This window comes from Meleagris gallopavo, chromosome 22 (genome assembly GCF_000146605.3).
Source record: "Meleagris gallopavo isolate NT-WF06-2002-E0010 breed Aviagen turkey brand Nicholas breeding stock chromosome 22, Turkey_5.1, whole genome shotgun sequence".
Classification (NCBI taxonomy): Eukaryota; Metazoa; Chordata; class Aves; order Galliformes; family Phasianidae; genus Meleagris; species Meleagris gallopavo.
The window spans coordinates 11,462,515-11,482,388 of NC_015032.2; the positions used below are offsets into that span (position 1 = coordinate 11,462,515).

Here is a 19,874-nt window from a genome sequence, read left to right on the forward strand (position 1 = left end):
GCAAAACTTAATGACTTAAATACACTCAGTTAAATGCAGGGCTTCACTTGTAATCAGGATAATCACAGCCTTCTATCCACTGTTCTTATGTTTTCTGGCCATTATGCAGAAGCCAACCAAGCTACTCTGGAAGTCTTTTTCTTCTCTTGAATTAAGGTGCCTCTATGGCAGTGGAACATGCTGTGGTTGTGGTCACAAAACAGGAAAATCTTCTGCTGTGTGGCATTGTGAGAGTCCTGCTCAGTCTGCTCCCCCACACTTCAATGGGAGGAGCTGTCATTAGAGATGGGAGGGGGGACCCTCATCCCCCCTCCCTTCCCCCCCCCCGCTGTCCCTTTGGCTTTGCAGCAGCTCTGCTCACTGTGCTGATGGTGATGACACGAAGCGCTGCACCACAAATTAACTGGGAATTGTTTTTATTTCAAACGTTTACAGGGATGGAAATAAATACAGGAAACAGAAGATAGAGAGTGCGCTTTTAATTGGAAGAAACCAAGTCTCCATTGGGGTTCAAACAGGAAAAGATTGAATCCAACAGCTGCTTAAAACTGGCCACTATTTCAAAGGTAGGGAGTTATGCTGAACAGTCTTGTTAAGAACTGAAGATAAGCATTACAAACAAGGATGACAGCTGTAACAGTCAGGATGAAACCGCACTACAACAGGAAAGTCTTCTATTTACAACATAGGTATCATACAAAAACATTTGGAAATATTTAGGGAGCGACTTGTCTGTCCAGCTGTAGGATAGAAAAGAACCACTGCAGGGTGAGATGGCTTTGTTCCCACCCCCAGTTTCTACAGAATCATTTTTACTTTTGGCAAAGTTGGAAAGAAAAACAAAACAAAAGACGACACACCAGCTTTGTATTGCAGTAACTTCCCATCCAGCCCACACTTCTCAGTGTTTCTATCCTTGCCTTGCATCATCCGTGTCATCCACCGGGCAGCTCATCAGAAGACAAAGAGTTTGTAAAGTTCTTGGCAGCCCTTTATCGATGGTCTGATCTGTAGACTGGAAACGTGTCTGTCCGATGGAGCTTCATAGGGCTTGAAACATCTGGTGTGTGCCAGGATGAAAAACAGAACAACACTGAGTGAGGCGCAGCGATTGTACTCAGCGCTCTGTAGATCACTGTGCGAACTACAGCTTAAGGCCTTTAAGTAGGGATAGCTATAATTAATCTGCTGCTACATCTCAGAAACAACTTCACTCAGATTTACAATATGAATTGAAGCATTTGAAGCTTTGGGCAATGTGCTCTAACTGGAAATACTCAGGATGCCACTGGGACAGTCCCCGACAGCTGAAAGAGACAACTTCACTATCTATCCTGATTACAACACTGCCTGCATGGCTTTATTTTTTCCTTCTCGAAGACCAGAATTTTTCAAAGACTTTTACTGCTTTTTCACGACCACGATCTCCAAGGATCCCCTTTCCAGTTTAACAAGCTGTTCTAAATACAAAACGAGTGGTCTGCCCCCATACAGTATGTTTACGCTGGCTCAACACAGTGCTGAATGACTGCACTAATAACTAATAATACACTGAGGCACAGCTATAGCAGTGCCCTGATGGGCTCCCGTGTGTCGCAGCATCGCCTGCCCGCATCCCGGTACGAACCAGCGCCAATAGGCGTTCGCGTGCTGCTTCTATTGCATTACTCTGCCCTCCGTCCGAAGCACGGCAGAGGCTTCGCTGGGGCTTTTCACGTGCTGCGTGCGCCCTCTAGCGTTCGAAAAAAGGAACGGGACAAAACGACGAGCTGTTACTGAGAGAGGGATGAGAACGGAGCGCAGCCACGCGTGTCGGGGTGTCAGCCCTGGGGATTTCTAACTACAGCCGCTGACACTCCGTGCTCTGCAAAGGTCGGAGCCTCCTGCTTTATTTAAATGTATAAAATAAGTATCTAAGAATCATTACTGCTCCTCCTATCTGAGGGGCTGAGAAAAAAAAAAAAAAGCTATAAATAAATAAATCAAATCCACCACCTCCGTAAGATTTCCTAAGCACAGCGTTATTCCATCCGTCTATACACTGCGAGAAAAAAGCCGCAGCCAGCTACAGCTCTGCCGCTCAGCACCGGGCTGCCCCACCTGCACCACGCGTCCCGTCTGTTCCATGACCCTGTCCTCCGGGGTCTCTTCTGCGTACCCCGACCCTTCCTTCCTTCCTTCCTTCCCAGCTCACCAGCACCAGCTGCAGCCCATCCCTCAGCTCGTGCCACTAGATGGCCCTCGGGGACCGCGGAGCGCAGCCGGGACAGAAGCCCTCCGGAAGGACCCCGCAGCCCACCTGGAGCTGTGCCTGCACAGAGATCCCGCACGTCTTCACACCAAGACGCCTTGCCAGTACGGACCCTCTGTAAGTCATTGTTTTAGGCTCTGTTAGCTTCAGTAAGGTCCTATCTTAGATTGATTGTGGACATATAATCCCTTAGGCATAAACCGTTGACCAAGTCCAGGACCAGGAGCAGACCCAGCCTCGCCAAGGCTCCTCACCTCCACGGTTTAACTACAGATCCTAGAAGACCTCACTTTCCATTTCCATCTTCCAGGGAGAGGGAAAAATGAAACTGAGTGGAAGTCAAGAGACTCTCTTTGCTCCCTGATGGATCAGAGTAAGAACTTCAATTTTCAGAAACTCTGTCATCTACTTATTAGTTGCAATCCCAATTAGTAAACAAAGTTTGTTTTCCTCCTCAGATCATTGCCACTTTTTTTTTCCTTTTCATTCCCTTTCCCCTTTTCTGGCCCAGTGGGCTTGTGGACCTGCTGTTCCTATCACAGACACAGACCCAGAGAGAAAACCGTGCCATGAAGTCACCTCTCCACTGAAAAGCGAGACAAGCATCCTTCTGACGCCAACCTCTCCAACTCAGGTTGGATAAGCACTTCCCTCCATTAATTCGACAGCAGTGGCAACTGGCTTAGACTGAGCATCAGTGTTCAGAGAGATGGAGAGACACTGCACTGGCTCAGCAGCCCTCCCCCGCCCCTCCTTACCTTGCAGGCCGTAGAGCTGGCCGGTGCTGTGCTGCCGCGTGATGTGCTGCCAGTAGGCACTGCGGGGCAGGGGCACCATGGTGCTGAGGGACACGGCTCGCTCGCTCATCTTCATCTGAAGCTGCAAAGCAGTAAACGGATATGAAGGAGGCAGTTGTGCACATTGAAGGTCCTCAGGGAATAGCGCAACCACTGCCTGAAAAGATTTCTAATGGCATTTCAGCACAGCGTCTCCCTCTGTCCATCTGCCCATCCTGCAGCCAGCAGGGACTGACTGGGGTTAGGCTGGGGGCACACACCACACGTTAGGAGGTCACGCTGCTTTGCACACCAGAGCTCACCTTCGTGCTGCCCTGCTCCTGCGCCAGCACTGCTGCAGGGAGGTCTAATTCAAGTAGCTGAAACAGAAACTGAGGTTCAGTGGGAGGCAGAAAAATGCTCCTCCTCTGACAGCTGTGCAACAACTACGTAAGCAGCTTCCCAAAGCTACGTACAACCTCAGCACAGCAAGAACCTGATTAGACATGTTTCACATGAATTCAGTAGTATGCACATGCCGGCTGATAATAATATCTGGGTTTTACCATAAACTTCATAATAGAGCTAAAATTCTCTTTCCAAAGCTCAGAAAAACATTAGTGTGAAGATACCAAACTTGACTTGAGTGTGAAGACCAATACTTGATCTTTTCTATTTATAAAAATGCTTTTCAGAAAAAGAGCAAGCTCTTATATTATAGTTTCACAAAACCTGAGGTGACAGAACCTTTTACAAGAGAGCTGCCTGTTACTGAAGAGCCATTTTGAGGTTCTTCAGAGGGACGAAAACCCTCAAACTCCCTCTGTATGGTGGATGCTGTGCCTGCAATGTCAAGGGAAATCAAAACAAAAACAAAAGCAAAACCAGATCAACCTTTGCTTTTAGAACACACCCCCCCACGTCGGAAGGGTGTGAGTCACTGCACTGCAGGAGCTGCCACCTCCCCTGCACGGAATATTTATCACAGCTCCATCACTGATGCCCCAACATCACTTGTGGTGTCACCACACACAACAGCTCCATGGAAACAAACGAGAGACCCACAGCCAGAGCAAAACGTGCTTCCTCACTGATGGCACTTCTAGGCTGGTGCACTCACAAGTGAGTCGGGCAGCAAACTCAGGCAGTTTGAGCCACAGCCCAGCTGCCAGGGAGGGTATCAATAGAGAAAAAGACACTGCCTGAGAAAGAAGATAAAGACACAGAGGTGGCAGAAGAACTGCCTGACCTGATCTCAATCAGCATGGGAAAGAATTAGAAAACCCACAGCTGGGGAAAAGAACTAACATGTTATGTCCTGAATACATAACACTTCATCAAAACACCTCAAACTGAGAGCAAAAGCAGCTGTAATGATGATTGATTTCATTCTCACAATTAGCCCACTGTATCTCTGTGGCAACCGAGGAAGCAGGAATAGCTTGCTAATGGCCTGGCTTTATTGCACAGAGGCACAGAGCACCATAAGCAGATCAAAGCCAGCCAGAACTCCATGCTGGAACATGCATGGGCAGTGGCTGCAAGCAGAGGATCAAGCAAGACATAAAACTCCACATACCATTAATATAACGAATAACTTGTTAATTGGAGGGCACCTAATCCACAGCCTCTCACTCTCTTCTTAGCAATCAGTGAAACTAGCACAGGAGGCAAAACCACTGCCTGCTTAAGAGAAGAATTCTTCCGAGTTAGCTTTGAAAGGTTGCTCCAAAAGGAAAGAAAATATGCCTGCAATTTGAATAGGTCTTTTTCATTTCTTTGTCTGGCAATGCAGAAAAGGAGCAGCTGGACAAGGTGAGTTGCCACTGACCAGAACAGCTTCATGCATCGCTAAGCAGAATTTGCTCTTTCCTCACTTTAAAAAAAGACATCTTTGAATTCACTGGAAAGCAAAATAACTGAAGCCCACTTGCGAATGTGTGTCAGACCCTGGTCAGCTCATCAGACCTCCCCAGAACGCCATCACACACCACAGGCTGTCAGGGTGAGACTCTGGCTGAGGAAGCCCACCACACTCATTCCTGCAAGCCTTGCAGCATCCACAGGCAGATACAGCCTCACTGCACCAACACACTGAGCTATGGAGCACGAGGCTGCTGGGGAGGTGTCAGACATCACAGCCCACACTCTCAGCAGTACTTGGCAGCTCCATTTGCTCTACCAGCGTGGGACATCCAACTCCCCCTTACTGCTCAGCCCCCAGGAGCTCTCAGGTGCTCAGCACCACATCCCTGTCTCCCATGCTCACCTCATCGATGTAGCAGCAGCCAGGGGAAAGCAGAAGCCACTCACAGGAGACTTCATGTCTCACCAGCAGTGTCTCCCACCTCTTACTTATCTTTTCTATAAATAGTAGCTCTAGCTTCACTAATACAAAAAAATCACAAGGGGTTAATAATTCTTGGAGACAAAAATGACCTAATGCAGCTCAGACCACTGGGCGTGAAGTGCAAGCCTCTATCTAGACTCCCCTTGGAAGTGTTCAAGCAGAATTAAAGTACCAGGAAAATCAATCAACCTGAACAATGAAGATGACCCTCACAAGGTATCCTGTGATCAGCAAAAGCAGCTATCTGATCTCTGCATTAATGTAATGATCTTCTGTCTAAACTCCTAAATCTGAGCATCCTTGAAACCAAGAGAAGGAACTAAGCCTGACTATCCTGGGACCAGACATTCCTATGACAGACTTGGGAGACTTGTATTCACGGGCATATGGACTTGTCTGAAGCAATTATATTCAGATCTTAAATTACAAGGCTTTCAGTTCGACGGGAATATGTTCTTATTTCCTGTTTAGTGCACTCGGGTCTATAAAACTAGATTTAGGGGTTGTGGTTGGACACAGTGTTCATGAAAAAGCTTTTGAGGTTGTACAGCTGCTCTCTACTGAAATCTATAGCAATTGTGCATCTGTTGAGTGTATGGGCACTTGTAAAACAGAGATTTTACAGCATACTGTCAGACACCGCGTATTAAAGATGCTATTACATGAATGCAAAACCACTGATATGAAATAGCCTGAAAACCTATTCACTTCAGGAGGTATAAGCTAATGAATTGCCTTTTTTTTTTTAAAAAAAAAAAAAATTCATGCTCTCAACAGCTTGCTCAGTCCCATCTGATGCTGGTGTGCTACAAATGTTTGCTATGTATGCTGACGTAGACTAGGCTAATTCTAATCTGCTTCAGTTAGTTACTGATGCATGCTTACATCATCTCCCATCTGTCTCAAATCAGGGAATTTTGGGCATTCTTGAACAAGACAGGCTTTGGGTCAGTTCTTGTCCTCATGGACATGGCTTTACTGAGGTGTCACCAGCCAGAAGTTAACTAGGTAGCACCAACTGGAAACTGCCATGCTAACCGGCCCGTTCCCTGCTGGAATTGGGCATATATGGCCTGCATTACCCCTAAACAGATTTGAGTCTTTTGTGCTTTCTCACTCATTTGCTCACCTGCTCTCCAAGCAATGACAGAATGACCCATCCACCTGCACATTGGGCTGAATCAGCTATCTAGTACACAGAGTCAGTCAGAACACTTGGAAATAATTTTCTATTGCTCCTCCTCATTATACTGTTAAAAGAAATAGCTTCCTATCACAGATTTGACTTCCATTCTGTCTCAAGTTCAGGAAAAGATTAAAACTATTGAAAGGATTAGACATGGATGTGGATAGCAGCAGCACTTTTCTTATAAAGGAAAAGACATAGTTCTCATTGCAGACTGCACGAACCAATTAGTACTGCCTAGAGTAGAGAAGTTGCATATGGCCAGGCTCTTCCATAGATGACCATTCTGAACGTTTTATGCATTCTAAAGTCTGAGAGTCCTACAGTGTAGAGACTGACTGTGAAACAGGATGAACAGAAGATTCCTTCTGACTCCACAGGATTCATGAGAAAACAAACAAAATAAGACCTAGAAACATGCTAGGTGCAAGTGCCATCAAACTGCCTCCTTTTGTCATCGCACATGGAGATCCCACACTATCTGTTTTCAGTTTGTAGGTTAACTTTGCATCTTACACTCCTATACTTTCTAGGGGTAATGAGCATCATAAAATGAGTTTTCAGACACAAAAAGCACTTGTAAAAAAACAGGCATCCACCAAGGGTTCAGACAAACATGTAGTCCTCCCTCCCACAGGTTAATCTGAGCCATACAACTCATGCCAAGTCATGCTTCAAGCGTAGGCATCAATTAACAAACAAAAAACTGAGCACGAGCCACATTCTGCAAATAGATTAATGAGAAATATTTCTAAACAAGCTCGTGATGGTGACTAATTAGAAGAAGTTAATGAGAAAGGAAACTACGGATTGATGGGAGCTCATTGTCTCTGTATTAAATCACACCAGTGGTTTTCCAACCACAGATATCAAAGACTATACATTTCCCTGTTGTTTGTAACTGGGATTGCTTATCAAGGATCCAAACACTACCCTAAATATAATAACTGAGACAAATTTACTAAGAGCAATGCTCAGACTGCTTTCTGCCTGTGAATCTAAAGAAAGTCACAGTGAGGCATCGCTCACTTCCGTGAAACAGCAAGCGGAGCGCACAGCCGTACCATTGAATTTTTCACGCTCTGTAACAGGCGCTCGTGTTGTTCTGCTATGGCCAGAGCAGCCGAGTGAACCTTCTGATAGATTGCTTCCCCATCTCGCGTCTGAAAGATGAACAGTCCTTCTCCTGTGTCGCACATCCTGCCAAAGTGAGAGCAGACAGGAGCCAGATGTGAGATATTTCACTTGCTCGCCAGGATCTGTAGCAGTGCGCCGTGCAGCTTTAGAGCCATTACTGCACAAGCAGTACGAAACAAAGGTTGTTGAAGAACTGAACAAAGTTATTTACTTGGGCTTTAACAGCCCGAGCACAATCTTACTGTTTTAACCCACACGGGTATTACTTTGGCCAAACACAGACTCAGGTCAGTACTACCCTTGAAAGTGCATAAGCTCTAGAGAGTTGATGCACAAAACCCAGATTTTTGAGATTTAGACTTAAGAGGGGATTAATTTTCCTTCTTCCCCTTTCAGGGTTTTAATATTGCCTGTAATGAGCTTTGTCTTTCACTTGAAACCCTAAACACGTTATCCTCAGCATCCCAACGGCAAAGTCTTACCACAGCTCATGCACAATCAGAGAACTAAAAACATATCCCTTTTCCTCAGAGAACTAAATTCTTCAGCAGTACAGACGATGGACATTTAAATGCCTCTTCTCTTTCCAGATAAGTTAACTGTATGATGTGTTTCTCTTTTACGATTGTAATTCTTTAATGTGCTTATCTAAAATAAAGCAACCACAGCCCTTAAAAAGGATTTGGGAGTTTAGTTCAACCAACAGGTGCTCCCACTTCAGCCATACAAAGACTTCAGTTCATTAAGTTCAAGCTGCAGGAAGCGATAAGGAACAACACCTCTAGGAGGAGGAACTGCATTCCCATTTCTTACACACCCATTTGTCATAATAGATAGAAACAGGAGTACGATTAACAAAAACCAGGACTCCCTGCTCCACTGCTTCAGAATGATGGAGGAAAGTGATGCACTGCAACAAATGCACACCTACCTCCCTGCTTCAAAGGTGAACCAAGAAGGGTCCCGCCCGTAGCGTCGGAGGGCACTTAATGGCCAAGAGATGAGTTTGACTCTGGGATTCTGGATGTCCCAAAGACAGATATTCTCAAATGTTATCTGCAAGGTACATTCCCCATGCACATCTAAGTTAGGGGATGGCATCAAATACACATTGAATCTCTCTGGGAGAAAAACAAAAGGTTAGTCTAAAATCCCTGCCCGATAACTGTCAAAGTCATTAAAGGAATTTCCTATTTTCCACCTCTATTAAAAGATCTTATTTCACTTTGAACAATTATTGCAAAAATAAAGACTCAATTCTTTCCAACAACTCAACTAAGTCAATGTTTGGAGCAATCAAAACACTGTGCTCAAAGGGCATTAAACACATGGGCATGTGTTGAGATGCAGAAGAGAACTGCACCATCATAATCCTGATATTTGCAAACAATTAATACAACTGTGTGCATGAATAAATACACTGCAAGTGCTTCTGTGCATATAATTAATTAATTTGCATAGGAAAGTGAAGTAGCTGAGGGCTCAGGTTTTGCATGCAATTATTGTTATTTATTATTTGCTTTAACAGTGTTGATAAATAGTTTCAGTCAGAGGCTGAAACTGTTGTACAGAGACAATACAAGAAAACACACAACAAAAATACAGTTTCCTTCTCCAAGGTCAGCTAAATTGTCTGAGAGGAAAAGTGCTACTCCAAGATAATTCTAAAGCCCTGAATTACAGCACCTTATTACCATGCTCATTATTTCTGGTGGCAATTAAAACAAAACAAAACAGGATGGGGGACTTGGTTTCTTCATTGGTACCAAAAAACAATTTTTGGTACCAATTTATTTTTTATGTTCTTATGTGCAGTCCAAATGACTTTAAAATAAAGTAACAAAAGACTTAAGAAGTCAATCACTATGTACATACCATTCTGCTCCCTCTCCACTCCCGATGCCAACAAGTCAGGCTCTCCAAGGCTAATGTCATTAATTCTTGTCCCAAGGCACTCCATCTGCAATACCTTGCACCACTCATCTGCCTCAAGTTCTGTATAAATGCCCAGAAAGTCTGTGTGTAGGTATAATACATATATGATTTCACAATTGATGCTCTCATGTTTTCTCATGGGCATTGCCATTTTACCCACCTGACTCACAAGCAAAAGTTTTAGAAGTGTCATCGTTAAAATAGATCCCAACAGCATGCTTCTTCGTGCTTTTTGGCATCCGTGATATATTCTTCACATTATTGAGCTCTGTGACCTGGAAAAGAAAAGAAGAAAAAAAAAAAAAACAACAAACCACAAAAAAAACCAACGATTTGGAGATGTAATTAAGACCTAAAAAGATATATATCCACTATTGATCAGAGAAGCTGAAAAAAGAATTATGTTCAGCAGCAAAGGACAGACAAAGAGAGAATATTTGATTGCCCTTAAGGAAACGCAGCCTTGACGTGAATCATCTTGTGCAATCTACTTGGAGAGTCTGGATGGTGAAGGAGACATTCTCCAGTTCCCTCTCATCCACATAAGCTTCAGTGCAAACTGACCTAAGCAGCATTTAAGCCAAGATGCAGGTAGAATCAAAGCTCACTTCAGTTTGAGAAATACTTACAGGCAGGACATTTCGAAGACCAACCTGTTGCAGTAGAAATAAAAGGAGGTGAAGAGAGAAAGCTGAAAGAGTCTCCCATTTGGTGGAGCAAATCCAGTTCCAGCATGGTTTCCATCGTAAGGACAAAACTGAGAATGGTGTAAAGTCAGTGTCTGAAGCTGTGTTTATGGAAAGTTGGTGGTTTGTTATAATGGCCCATAGAGGAAATAATGATAAAAAATTGAAATAATTTTTTTAAAAGATCACAGTTTTTGTAGTTGGAAAGTTTGTTCGCTTTAAAGATTCACAGAATGAATTCTCGGATTTGCAGATGCAGATTTCTCTTGCTCGGTTGCCAAAAATTGATTGGAATCTCTTTCAATCCAACAAATATGAACACGTATCTGTTACCTCACACACAGCTTAAGGAAATGCATGCCATGCTTCCTTCATGTGGCTCTAGCATCCACTTTTCATGCTCACCCTCCACTTTTCATGCTCACCCTCATCAATAACGTTCATAAATTTGACTGAAGAGAAATTTTTCACTTTTTAAGTTCTTTTTAGTATAAAGACTAATACCCTGACAAGGCATCAGGAAGCTCTACTGAAATATCAGAAATAGCTTCACTGATTCTTTTACATGCCAAGGACTGCAGAGACAGAAAGGAGTTCAACAAAACATTCCCAAAGCTGTACTCCGCAACCAAAGTGCTTAATTTCTTCAGTCTCATTAGGGCTGTGCAACGCTCTCTTATGTTTGCAGTTGTAAAGGAAGAAATGAAGCAATCCATGTTATCTGGAAGATCTGGGAATTGCCACAACTTCTCATGGTAGGGTCCAGAAAGGGGTTGATCCCCCCAGCTCCTTGGGTTCCCCAGCACACCTACTGCATCCCTCCGGCCTTTAACCCTAAATCACCTTCTCCTTAGAGTCAATTTATTGCCTGTTCTCTTTTAGCAAGGGAATATGGACAGTTAAAGTCACACTTTCAGGCAAGACCCTGGAGATCTACGACTGGAAGGGCAGCCAGTGGGCTGCCTATCCCCCAGATAAGCAACACACATAAGGTCTGGAAATTCACTCTGCAGCTGCTAGCAACAGGAATAACAAAATGAAAGAAACATCCATAGGGAACACATCAAACCTTCTGCAGAGCTGCCAAATCTAGGAGTCAGGTTTTTATAGCCTCTGGGCTCAAGATTTTGAGAAGTGTCAAAACCGAGACTTCCTGATCGTGCTTAATTTTGCATGAGGATTTTTCTCTCTTCCAGGAAATCCTGTGATAGAAGCACATCCCCCAGTGCTAACAAGACACTGACAAACTCATTGTTAAATATGACAAATCTGTCATGGCTCATTCCCATCGTACTCAGTACATGACAGGTCAAGCTTGAGTTGCCAGCTGCCAGGTTCAGCTCTCATTTGCCAGGAAGTATTCAAATGCAATAAGGAAAGAAACTAAAGTTAGACTTTTTGTTCAGGGCAGTAACTATCCTGACATTTACTGCGAGCACATTTTCTGCAAGTGGATGTGCTAATGAAATTGGCACCAGTGAGTGAGCAAGTACCTGTGAGTACAGAAGCCAGCAGAAGCAGAATTGGGCCGTATATTTTGGTAACGAATCATTTAGTTATCCAGGATTTGTTCTAATTGAAAACTCATTTCAAAAAAATCTGGTGTCTAACACTCCTGCTGCTGGGTAGCACACTAATTGGTGTCTAGTGTAATGAATCCCAAGATGCTCAGCAGCATGATCAGAGAAGGTTTATACAGAAAACTGCTTCTCCTTGCTACTGTGGGATCCAGTGGCAACTGTGGGCTCAGGACGAACCACTACCCCAGCTCACTGCCAGTTCCCAGGGCATGCAGCTCTGCAGGGCAGCCCCACCAGGGAGCGCAGCACTGGGCAGCACAGGAGGCTGCTGGCTCTTGAAAGGGAGCAAACAAACAAACAAACCAACCAACCAGCAGTACCACTAATGACTTGTGCTCAGACTGAGTCATGCACCTCTGGGCCAGACAGGAGAGGATGTTCAAAGCACTGCTGGAAAGATGAGAAGGATGAGATTAAAGCATTTGCTGTGTTTGTACATAAAAGGAGCAAATTGTGATCACACCTTCCTTTATCTAGACTCCAACCCCAGCTCACCCCTACCAACCCAAAGCCTTCTGCACTCTTGCTTATGTCTCAGTGCCACAACCACACTGCAGCTCTAAGCTGCATCATCTCTTAGCCCAGCCACTGGGACTCAGATCTCCGCCTGCCAAATATAACACACCTGTGGACCCCCTCTGGTCTAAGGCTTTACATCAGAACCAGCTGGTCACCCTAATTTGGTCATTACATAGAGTAGTACAGAAGCTACAGCCATACTTGTAAACCAGCATTTTTCCTTTCTTTTTTGTTCTCCCAGTCAAGAAAAGATTACCAGAAATTACATAGCAGCTCTTCCCTCACCCTGCAGCCCATGACAGCAGTCATTTTTCCTCAGTGAGGACAGTCACTCTGTGCTAGTCACTTCATTGGGCCATAAGGGAGTTATGCAAAACCCAAGGGGAACAGAAGTGTGTGGCTGGGTGTCCTGACCTGAAGGCAGCATAATGCACAACCACATTCCCCTTTAGAAATTATTAAATGTAAGCATGAGCAAAATGGCTTCACTGTTTTGGAATTGAGAATAGCAATATTATTTTTTTTCCTTACAAATTTCTCTGAAAGGTCAGATAGTTACAAAGAAGCACTTTCCCTACAATAATCTCGAAGGCAGAGTAATATATTCCAACAGAGATTTTCCAAGATGCAGCTCATGCTTGAAATCCCAGAGTTCATCCTTTGAACACAAAAATTTATTTTCATTTGATTAAACCTTCTCCTGCATTTGCTCCTTATTGTCATACTCCCTCTAACCACACTGTGCTACGAAGCAGGCAACACAGATTATCAGAAACATCATTTATCCCTTATCACAGTACTGTGCCTTCACAGTATTCATTGTGGTCTATTTTTCCTTTCTAGGATACCAGCCAACAGTTCATTGGAATGAAGCCTTATTTAACGCTGTTACAAGACTCTAACGTAAAGTCTTTCCTCACCACTTTGTCCCCACCTCCAAGTACTTTGTGCTGGATCAGGGAGGATGCAGAGGGGAGCAACCCAAATATGCAAACTGCAGGCAGGTGCTTCCAGGAATCACTTTATGTACTCTATGAATGCTGTACTGAAAAGCACAGCTGCCACATACTGTGAATACATTCCTTCTGAGAGCCCTGCTCCACAGCCTGGTCAAATAACACTGCATGTGATGCATCCCTTGAGTGTTATCTTGAGGATGTACTGAAATCAATAGCATTGTGTCATTAATTTAACTGATCATCAAATCACTTGTGACTCATGTTTTAGCCATGAGCTGGGAAAACGGGTGTTTGCATTTGGAGAAATGCTAGCTACAATAACTGGCAGCTCTGGGGTTATTTAGTGCTGTGCTGACTGCTGGAGACCTCTTGTATAATGGCACCTCATAGCACAGACTGAAAATCTTCCTTGCCTCTTGGAGGCATTTGTTTCTTTAGAACTGCACTGGCTGAGACCAACACACCTCCCTCAGGTGTGCAGGACAGGCAGCCCCAAGGCTGACCTCTGACCCTTCCCAATCTCTTTTGGGCTGTTTTCAGACCAAGACTGCAGTACAGGACACTGGGAGAACAACAGAGGGAGCAAACCTGGCACACTGGGAATCTTTCTGAAGTCTGTGGCTGCAGCCATAGCATGCAGAGGATCCCCAAATTCAATCTTTCAGCTCACACATGCTTTGGGTCCCAAATACAACTTCGTAGCACCTGATTTTTACAGCTGGCAAAAACATAGCAACCGCCCTCTCTTCCTTTTGGGGCTGCACTGCTGGAGCTGGCCTTACCTTTCAGAAGAACTGTGGTATGGCACAGCCCCTTCCTGCAAAGCCCAGCTTTGGCCAAGGAGCAGATCCTGCTGCAGAGCCTCCACAGCACACCTGTGCTCCCAAGGCAGAGCTCGTCAAAAACCTGGCACCCAACCTGCTGCATCGCCCTGCAAGGTGCTACAGAGCACCCTCATTACCCAGGCAACCTGAAGAGCCTCACCATTGCTCTCACAACAGATGGTTCAAATTGTCTGGCACATACGCACCAAATTCACACTAAGAAGTGGCAGACAGCTAATTTCCCCTCCCCGGGCTTTGGAAAAGAGTCAGGAGCAGCAAGCACCTGCCAGTATTCCAGGCTGCTATTCTTCTCCTGCTAGACTTGTAAAAGTGCTGTCATAGTTTAATAAGTTTTGGGTTTTGTTTTGTTTTGTTTTGTTTTTTGGCCAAAATTAGTGTACATCTATAAACTTAATTCTAAGAAGTTGGATGAGCCACAAATCTCAGGCCCACAACACTATTTAACAGTGAAAGAACAGGAGGAATGTTATTCTATCAAGAAGGGTCGCAGCCCTTCCCTGGCACACTCCTTTCTTCCCTTCTGCTTTCGGGGCTCCTTTACATCAAAGGTGACAACCCATACAACTGAAGTACACCTGATTAAAGACCAAAATAACTTGCAGAGGTGTGCGATAGGAATCCTGAATCAGGATAAGGGATTAAGCATTCACTGCCTGACCGACAGCACAAGCAGATAGAGCTTCACCATGGCCAGAAACACTCTGGAAAATATTTTCCCTCTCTTCCATCCCCTCCTCTAACGTGCCAAACACACAGTTGACTGAAAACGGCCCTAGCAGCCTTGTGAATTCAAACAACTCTTTGAATTAGGACACAATTCTCAAATACGGGGAGCCTTTCAGATCAGAACACGAGGGATCATATTTATTGCCTACACAACTGCCACACTCAGTGGTTTGGATGCATCTTTGGTTTCAATCTTAATTAAGGATTTTATGCTTCTCAGCTGCTTGGAAACTCACCCAGCAGAGGGCTGTAGGCAGAACATCCCAGTCCCACCAGGGGAAATTCAATGGTAAATACAGCACAGTCATTCCAGCCCAGCTCCATTCATGGCACAAGATCTGCTGGTAAATATGTATACTTGCATGGCAAAGGCACCAAAACATCCCCAGTGAGTTGCTTTAATTCTTTTAAAACCTCAAAGCAGACATTTTATTTGGAGTTAAGTGATAGCATTCATTAAAATAAACGTTTAACAGTCAGTTATAAACAGAGTGGTCATACTTTCAACATTTAATTTGCCACTGGTACAGTTTCGCATGAGCAAGGCTGGAAAACAATTACAAACGACAATTCAATTTTCCAACTGGATTATTCCATAACTAGACAGACTGTTTAAATTGCTTCTGCTGTTTCAAAGCAAGATTAACACAATGGAATGAAAATTCAGATCCCCTCAAGGAATCAGCATAGTCCTGTCAGCAGTATGGAATTAGTTGGTTTTGTGTTGGAATATTAAGGATTATTCTGGTACGCTGCAGAGTTCAAAATCACCTGGAGAAACATGAATTCCTTCATTCTTCCAACATCACCATGCTAAAGCATATGGTCATTTTTTGATGATTATTTTTATTTACCAAATGAAATCCATAGTTACCTGAAAGGCAATTCTCTGCCCAGATTTCGCACCCCAGATCCAGATTATTTTCTCACCCTTGTAGACCCAAATTAAGTAATTTTGAGCATGCAAAATTTCAGTTCACTTCTTAAGTTACATATGACCATTCTCAGATGACCTATATATTAGTGCACTTCAACCTTTTCATGTGAAAAAAATGGAGATTAAAAAGTATTTAAAGGTCAATATTACACAGAAGTATTATTTCTTCTGTTGTTTTAAACTTCCCTAGTCACTGACTTTGTCAACTAACCGCAAGTCTGGATCCTTTAGATCACGTTTAATAAGAAATTCAGACAGAGATGCACTTAAATTATAAGTATTTGAATGTTTTATATAAAAAATATTCATTCCATCTTGCCCACACATCATTTCTTTCAGAAGTACATATGGGAGATTCAGGCAAGCACAAAGTAAAGCAGTCTAAGAGCTGAACGTCCACAAAGCCAAGCTAGCAATTATCATCTCCTGCAGGAACCCACAGACTACTGATATCACAATGGATGATGGCAGCAACACAAGAAAATCTTCCTCCATTAAAATGATGTGGGGAGGCCCCAGGCGTGGGGCAGGGAGAAGAGGTGGTGTCACATCAGCAAGGTGGGAGTAGCAAAGATGTCAAAATTCCACCTTTGGACAGGGCTGCCGAGTAGGACATAGCCCTCATGTTCCCAATTGCGAACAAACTGGATCCCCAGTGTGACAGAAACACTGAACTTCCAACCCAGACTCCAAAGGGATAAGGAATCGTGCCTGGGTTAAGATGATTTATGCCTCAGTCCATTCTGGCTCAGACTGAGGGCAGGACCAGCACAAGAGGCGCCCCAGGCTCTCTCCACTAATGAACTGAAGTAATATTTGTGCTTTAATTCACCACACACACACAATAAAGAAACAATTTAACACTCCAGTGAAGGAGGCAGGTGCTATTAAAACTTTCACTGCATTCATCATTTTTCATTTTCACAGTCTTGTGATACGTTAAATCTCCACAAAGACTGATGGGGTGAGCAAGGGCTCCTCCAATTTCTAGATTTGATTCTGCCTTCAACAGCTTGTGCTGACCAGATGTGTGTAACAATAGCAATGACTATTCCAGGCTCTGGATGATATGATGAGCATCAATGCCCATTAATAAGATAGATAAAAACAGTTAAGAGGTAGTGCTGGTTGAAGACCGTCATATTAAGATGTTTCTCCTTTTTCTTTTCATTTAATTATTATGTTTTTGGGTTTTGTTTTTGTTTTTACAAGAATCAGTTCAACTGCAGTGCAACACAGAGCAGCAGTGGCATGTTCTCTTTGAACACCATCCAGTTAATAATGCTGGAAGTTGCATCATTGCCCACCTTTGAATTTCACACATTTAAAAGCTTTTTTAAAAAGGATAAAGCCATTTTAAGCCGCATCTGCTCTTTGTAAGTCAACACATTTTAGCCAGAGAACACTACTTAATATTCATTAGCTTCCCTTCAAGTAAGGTTGGTTATAAGCAAGCAGGGCCAATCAACTTGCATAGCTGATGGCTTTAGAACTAAAGGGCAGCCTCGGTTTCTCTTGAAAAAGAAATCCAGCTTCATTTAGATTGCTTTTAGATTTCACATCTATTACCTAATCTGAACCCGATGCTGTGTTACATTTGTACAGTGGAAGAAATATACACTTGCATGAGATTGACAGAGCCACACTGATATAAATGCAGCATTTCACAGAAGGCTAGATGCTGTCTTATACACACTGTGCTACCCTCAGACATACCGTTCATTACTTCTGAAAGTTCCTTAATCAAAATGTAGATGGAGTATTTATGGGCAGAACTTACTACAAATAACCACAGGTTTTATGATCAATCAGTTACAAATTATACGGCATGCAGAATGACAAGGCTGAATTCAGACTCAGTATTCCCTCCAGATTTCCTCCTAAACGTATGTCAAAGTGAATAAATGCAGATCAGCCTGGAGCTGAGCTGTGCTCGCTGACTCCCAGCAATTTATGCACATAAATCCTAATCTTCTAATATATTAAGCTTTTGCCAACAATGATTATAAATTAAAGGGTTTCTCATTTTCATCTCCATGCCCAGGAGAATTACACATGTAAATTCTCAGATGAGTATGAAATGCACACAGAACTCCAGAGAAGTGATTAGAGGGAAAGCAACATTTCTTTTAATATCACTGAATTCAGCAAAGGTTTTCACATCACTGCTGCAAGGAAGATTTGCAAGTTGTCCATCATTTCTGTAGCTGTCTAGTGCCTTCCCACACATACAAGACTCAAGCTGTTAGGTACCCAACTTCCTGATCTCCCCTTCCTTTACTGAAGGAACATACAAATGGATTTTGGACCTTGATTGTAGAAAATGAAAGTTCCAGTTTTCAGGCCAATTAATACGTGACAACTTCAGATTTTATTCCCAACTGTATGTGAAACAAGTTTGATAAACAAGAATATAATCAGGTCTTACCTTGTGATAGCATCTGAAGTAAGCAGCTCGTTCATCTGAGAATTTCTCCAGCCTCTTTGGCCCTTTGCTTGAAGCTTTTTTGAATACTAACCAGCATCTCTGGTAAATCTAGAAACACAAGAGAATAAACTTGGCATCTCCAGTGACTTCAATATCACTAACATTTGCATAGAAGTTAGACTTATAAATCAGATTCTGCTCTGGAGATACAGTTAATGGCTCTCAGTAGCTCAGACAAAATGAAGATCAAGCTAATGGACACTTACATCATATTTCTTCTGCATGCCATTGCGGTCATAAATTCTTACAAAGACAGAGGATGCTTGCACGAAGAGTGCTAATGAAAGAAGCTGCAGCCATCCTGCTTGTACATGCAGGACTTTCTAGGAAACAGCTTTTTCAAAATAAAGGGATACACTTTTCAATGTTAATTCATTATTTGTTCCAGTCTCATATGCTTAACACAGACACAAAGCTTGAGCAGGCAAGGAATGAAATTCCATCAGGTGCATGAATTGGCAAAGCTGTTGTGTGTATCCTATGTAAAAGAATAAGTGTGGATACACAGTGAAAAGGAGCTCAATTACTGGGTAACTGAGTGACTGGACAGACCATTTCATGGTAGAATACAGGATTCTGACAACTGTCCTTTTGCTTTCAAAGTCCAAATATTTAAATTCAAGTCACTTGAATGAGATTCTTTCTGCACAGAGTGACTGAAGAAACACCTTTCCATATTTGCAGCATCCTGCCAATTCATTTATCAAACTTCTGTCCCCTTTCTTGCAATCTTCCCACCTAGTCTTCAACTGTGCTGCACTTCCTATCATCTTATTACATTCAAAACTTAGATAACATACTGTCTGCACAGAGGATAAAAAAATCTTAAGCCTTGCCAACTGTTCACAGCCGACATTTAATCAGTAATTCGAAAGTGACACCTGGTAAGACAGAAATAAAACAAAACTGCCACTAAAAGTAGTGTGATTTCAAAGTTCCTATCAGCGGTTACCAAGTAGTGCACAGCTCTGGCAGGGCCCCAGGGTAGCACAAATGGATTGATCAGTGATGGGACCCCTCAGAACGTCTCATTGCCTCCCACCAAGCCAGTGCCCAACAAGCAACCAGACAAGAGAGCTCCAACCCTGGATCCCTTGATAGTTTTCTAAACCAATGTATCCAGCACAAAATAATGCCCATGAAAAGTAGCTACAACCAAGTAGCTGTAACTCTTTCTGTGCACGAAAATGATTGAGTTGACCAGCTGTCTGTTCTTCCACTGTCTTTCAGCTGTGCAGGGAGTCATTTTATTCCTCCCAGCTTGTGGACACCCATTCCTTGTCCAAGGAAAGAAAGCTTCATTCCACCTCTGGCCAGGAGTACAACCTTCCAAATGCCGCTGGGAACATAAGTACCATTAGCAATCAACTCCATACAAGCATGGGAGGTGGCTGTAAATTGGTGTTACTGGAATAGGTTGCCGTAGCTCACTAACAACTAATCCAGACTAATTTTTGAATTTAGAACAGAATCAAGGAAAAAAAGCTGAAAAAAACAAA

General features: G+C 43.3%; 1 protein-coding gene across 1 annotated transcript; it reads right to left on the minus strand.

Moving 5' to 3' along the window:
- Positions 1-388: 388 nt before the first annotated feature.
- Positions 389-18,415, minus strand: DOK5 (docking protein 5). The gene is made up of 7 exons (XM_010722535.3): positions 18,316-18,415; positions 9,796-9,910; positions 9,576-9,716; positions 8,632-8,821; positions 7,628-7,763; positions 3,010-3,130; positions 389-1,060 (listed from the first exon to the last, which is right to left on the minus strand). Exons 2-7 carry the CDS (start codon positions 9,872-9,874, stop codon positions 993-995), a joined length of 735 nt encoding a protein of 244 aa, XP_010720837.1. The 5' UTR covers positions 9,875-9,910; positions 18,316-18,415; the 3' UTR covers positions 389-992.
- Positions 18,416-19,874: the final 1,459 nt, after the last annotated feature.

Excerpts from the sequence above, each read along its gene's own strand:
- DOK5 (XM_010722535.3), bottom strand. The coding sequence starts at position 9,874 with ATGCCAAAAAGCACGAAGAAGCATGCTGTTGGGATCTATTTTAACGAT. Across the intron at positions 8,822-9,575 it reads AGTGGAGAGGGAGCAGAATG|AGAGATTCAATGTGTATTTG; the intron begins GTATGTACATAG and ends TTTTTCTCCCAG. Across the intron at positions 3,131-7,627 it reads AGAGCGTGAAAAATTCAATG|CTTCAGATGAAGATGAGCGA; the intron begins GTACGGCTGTGC and ends ACTGCTTTGCAG.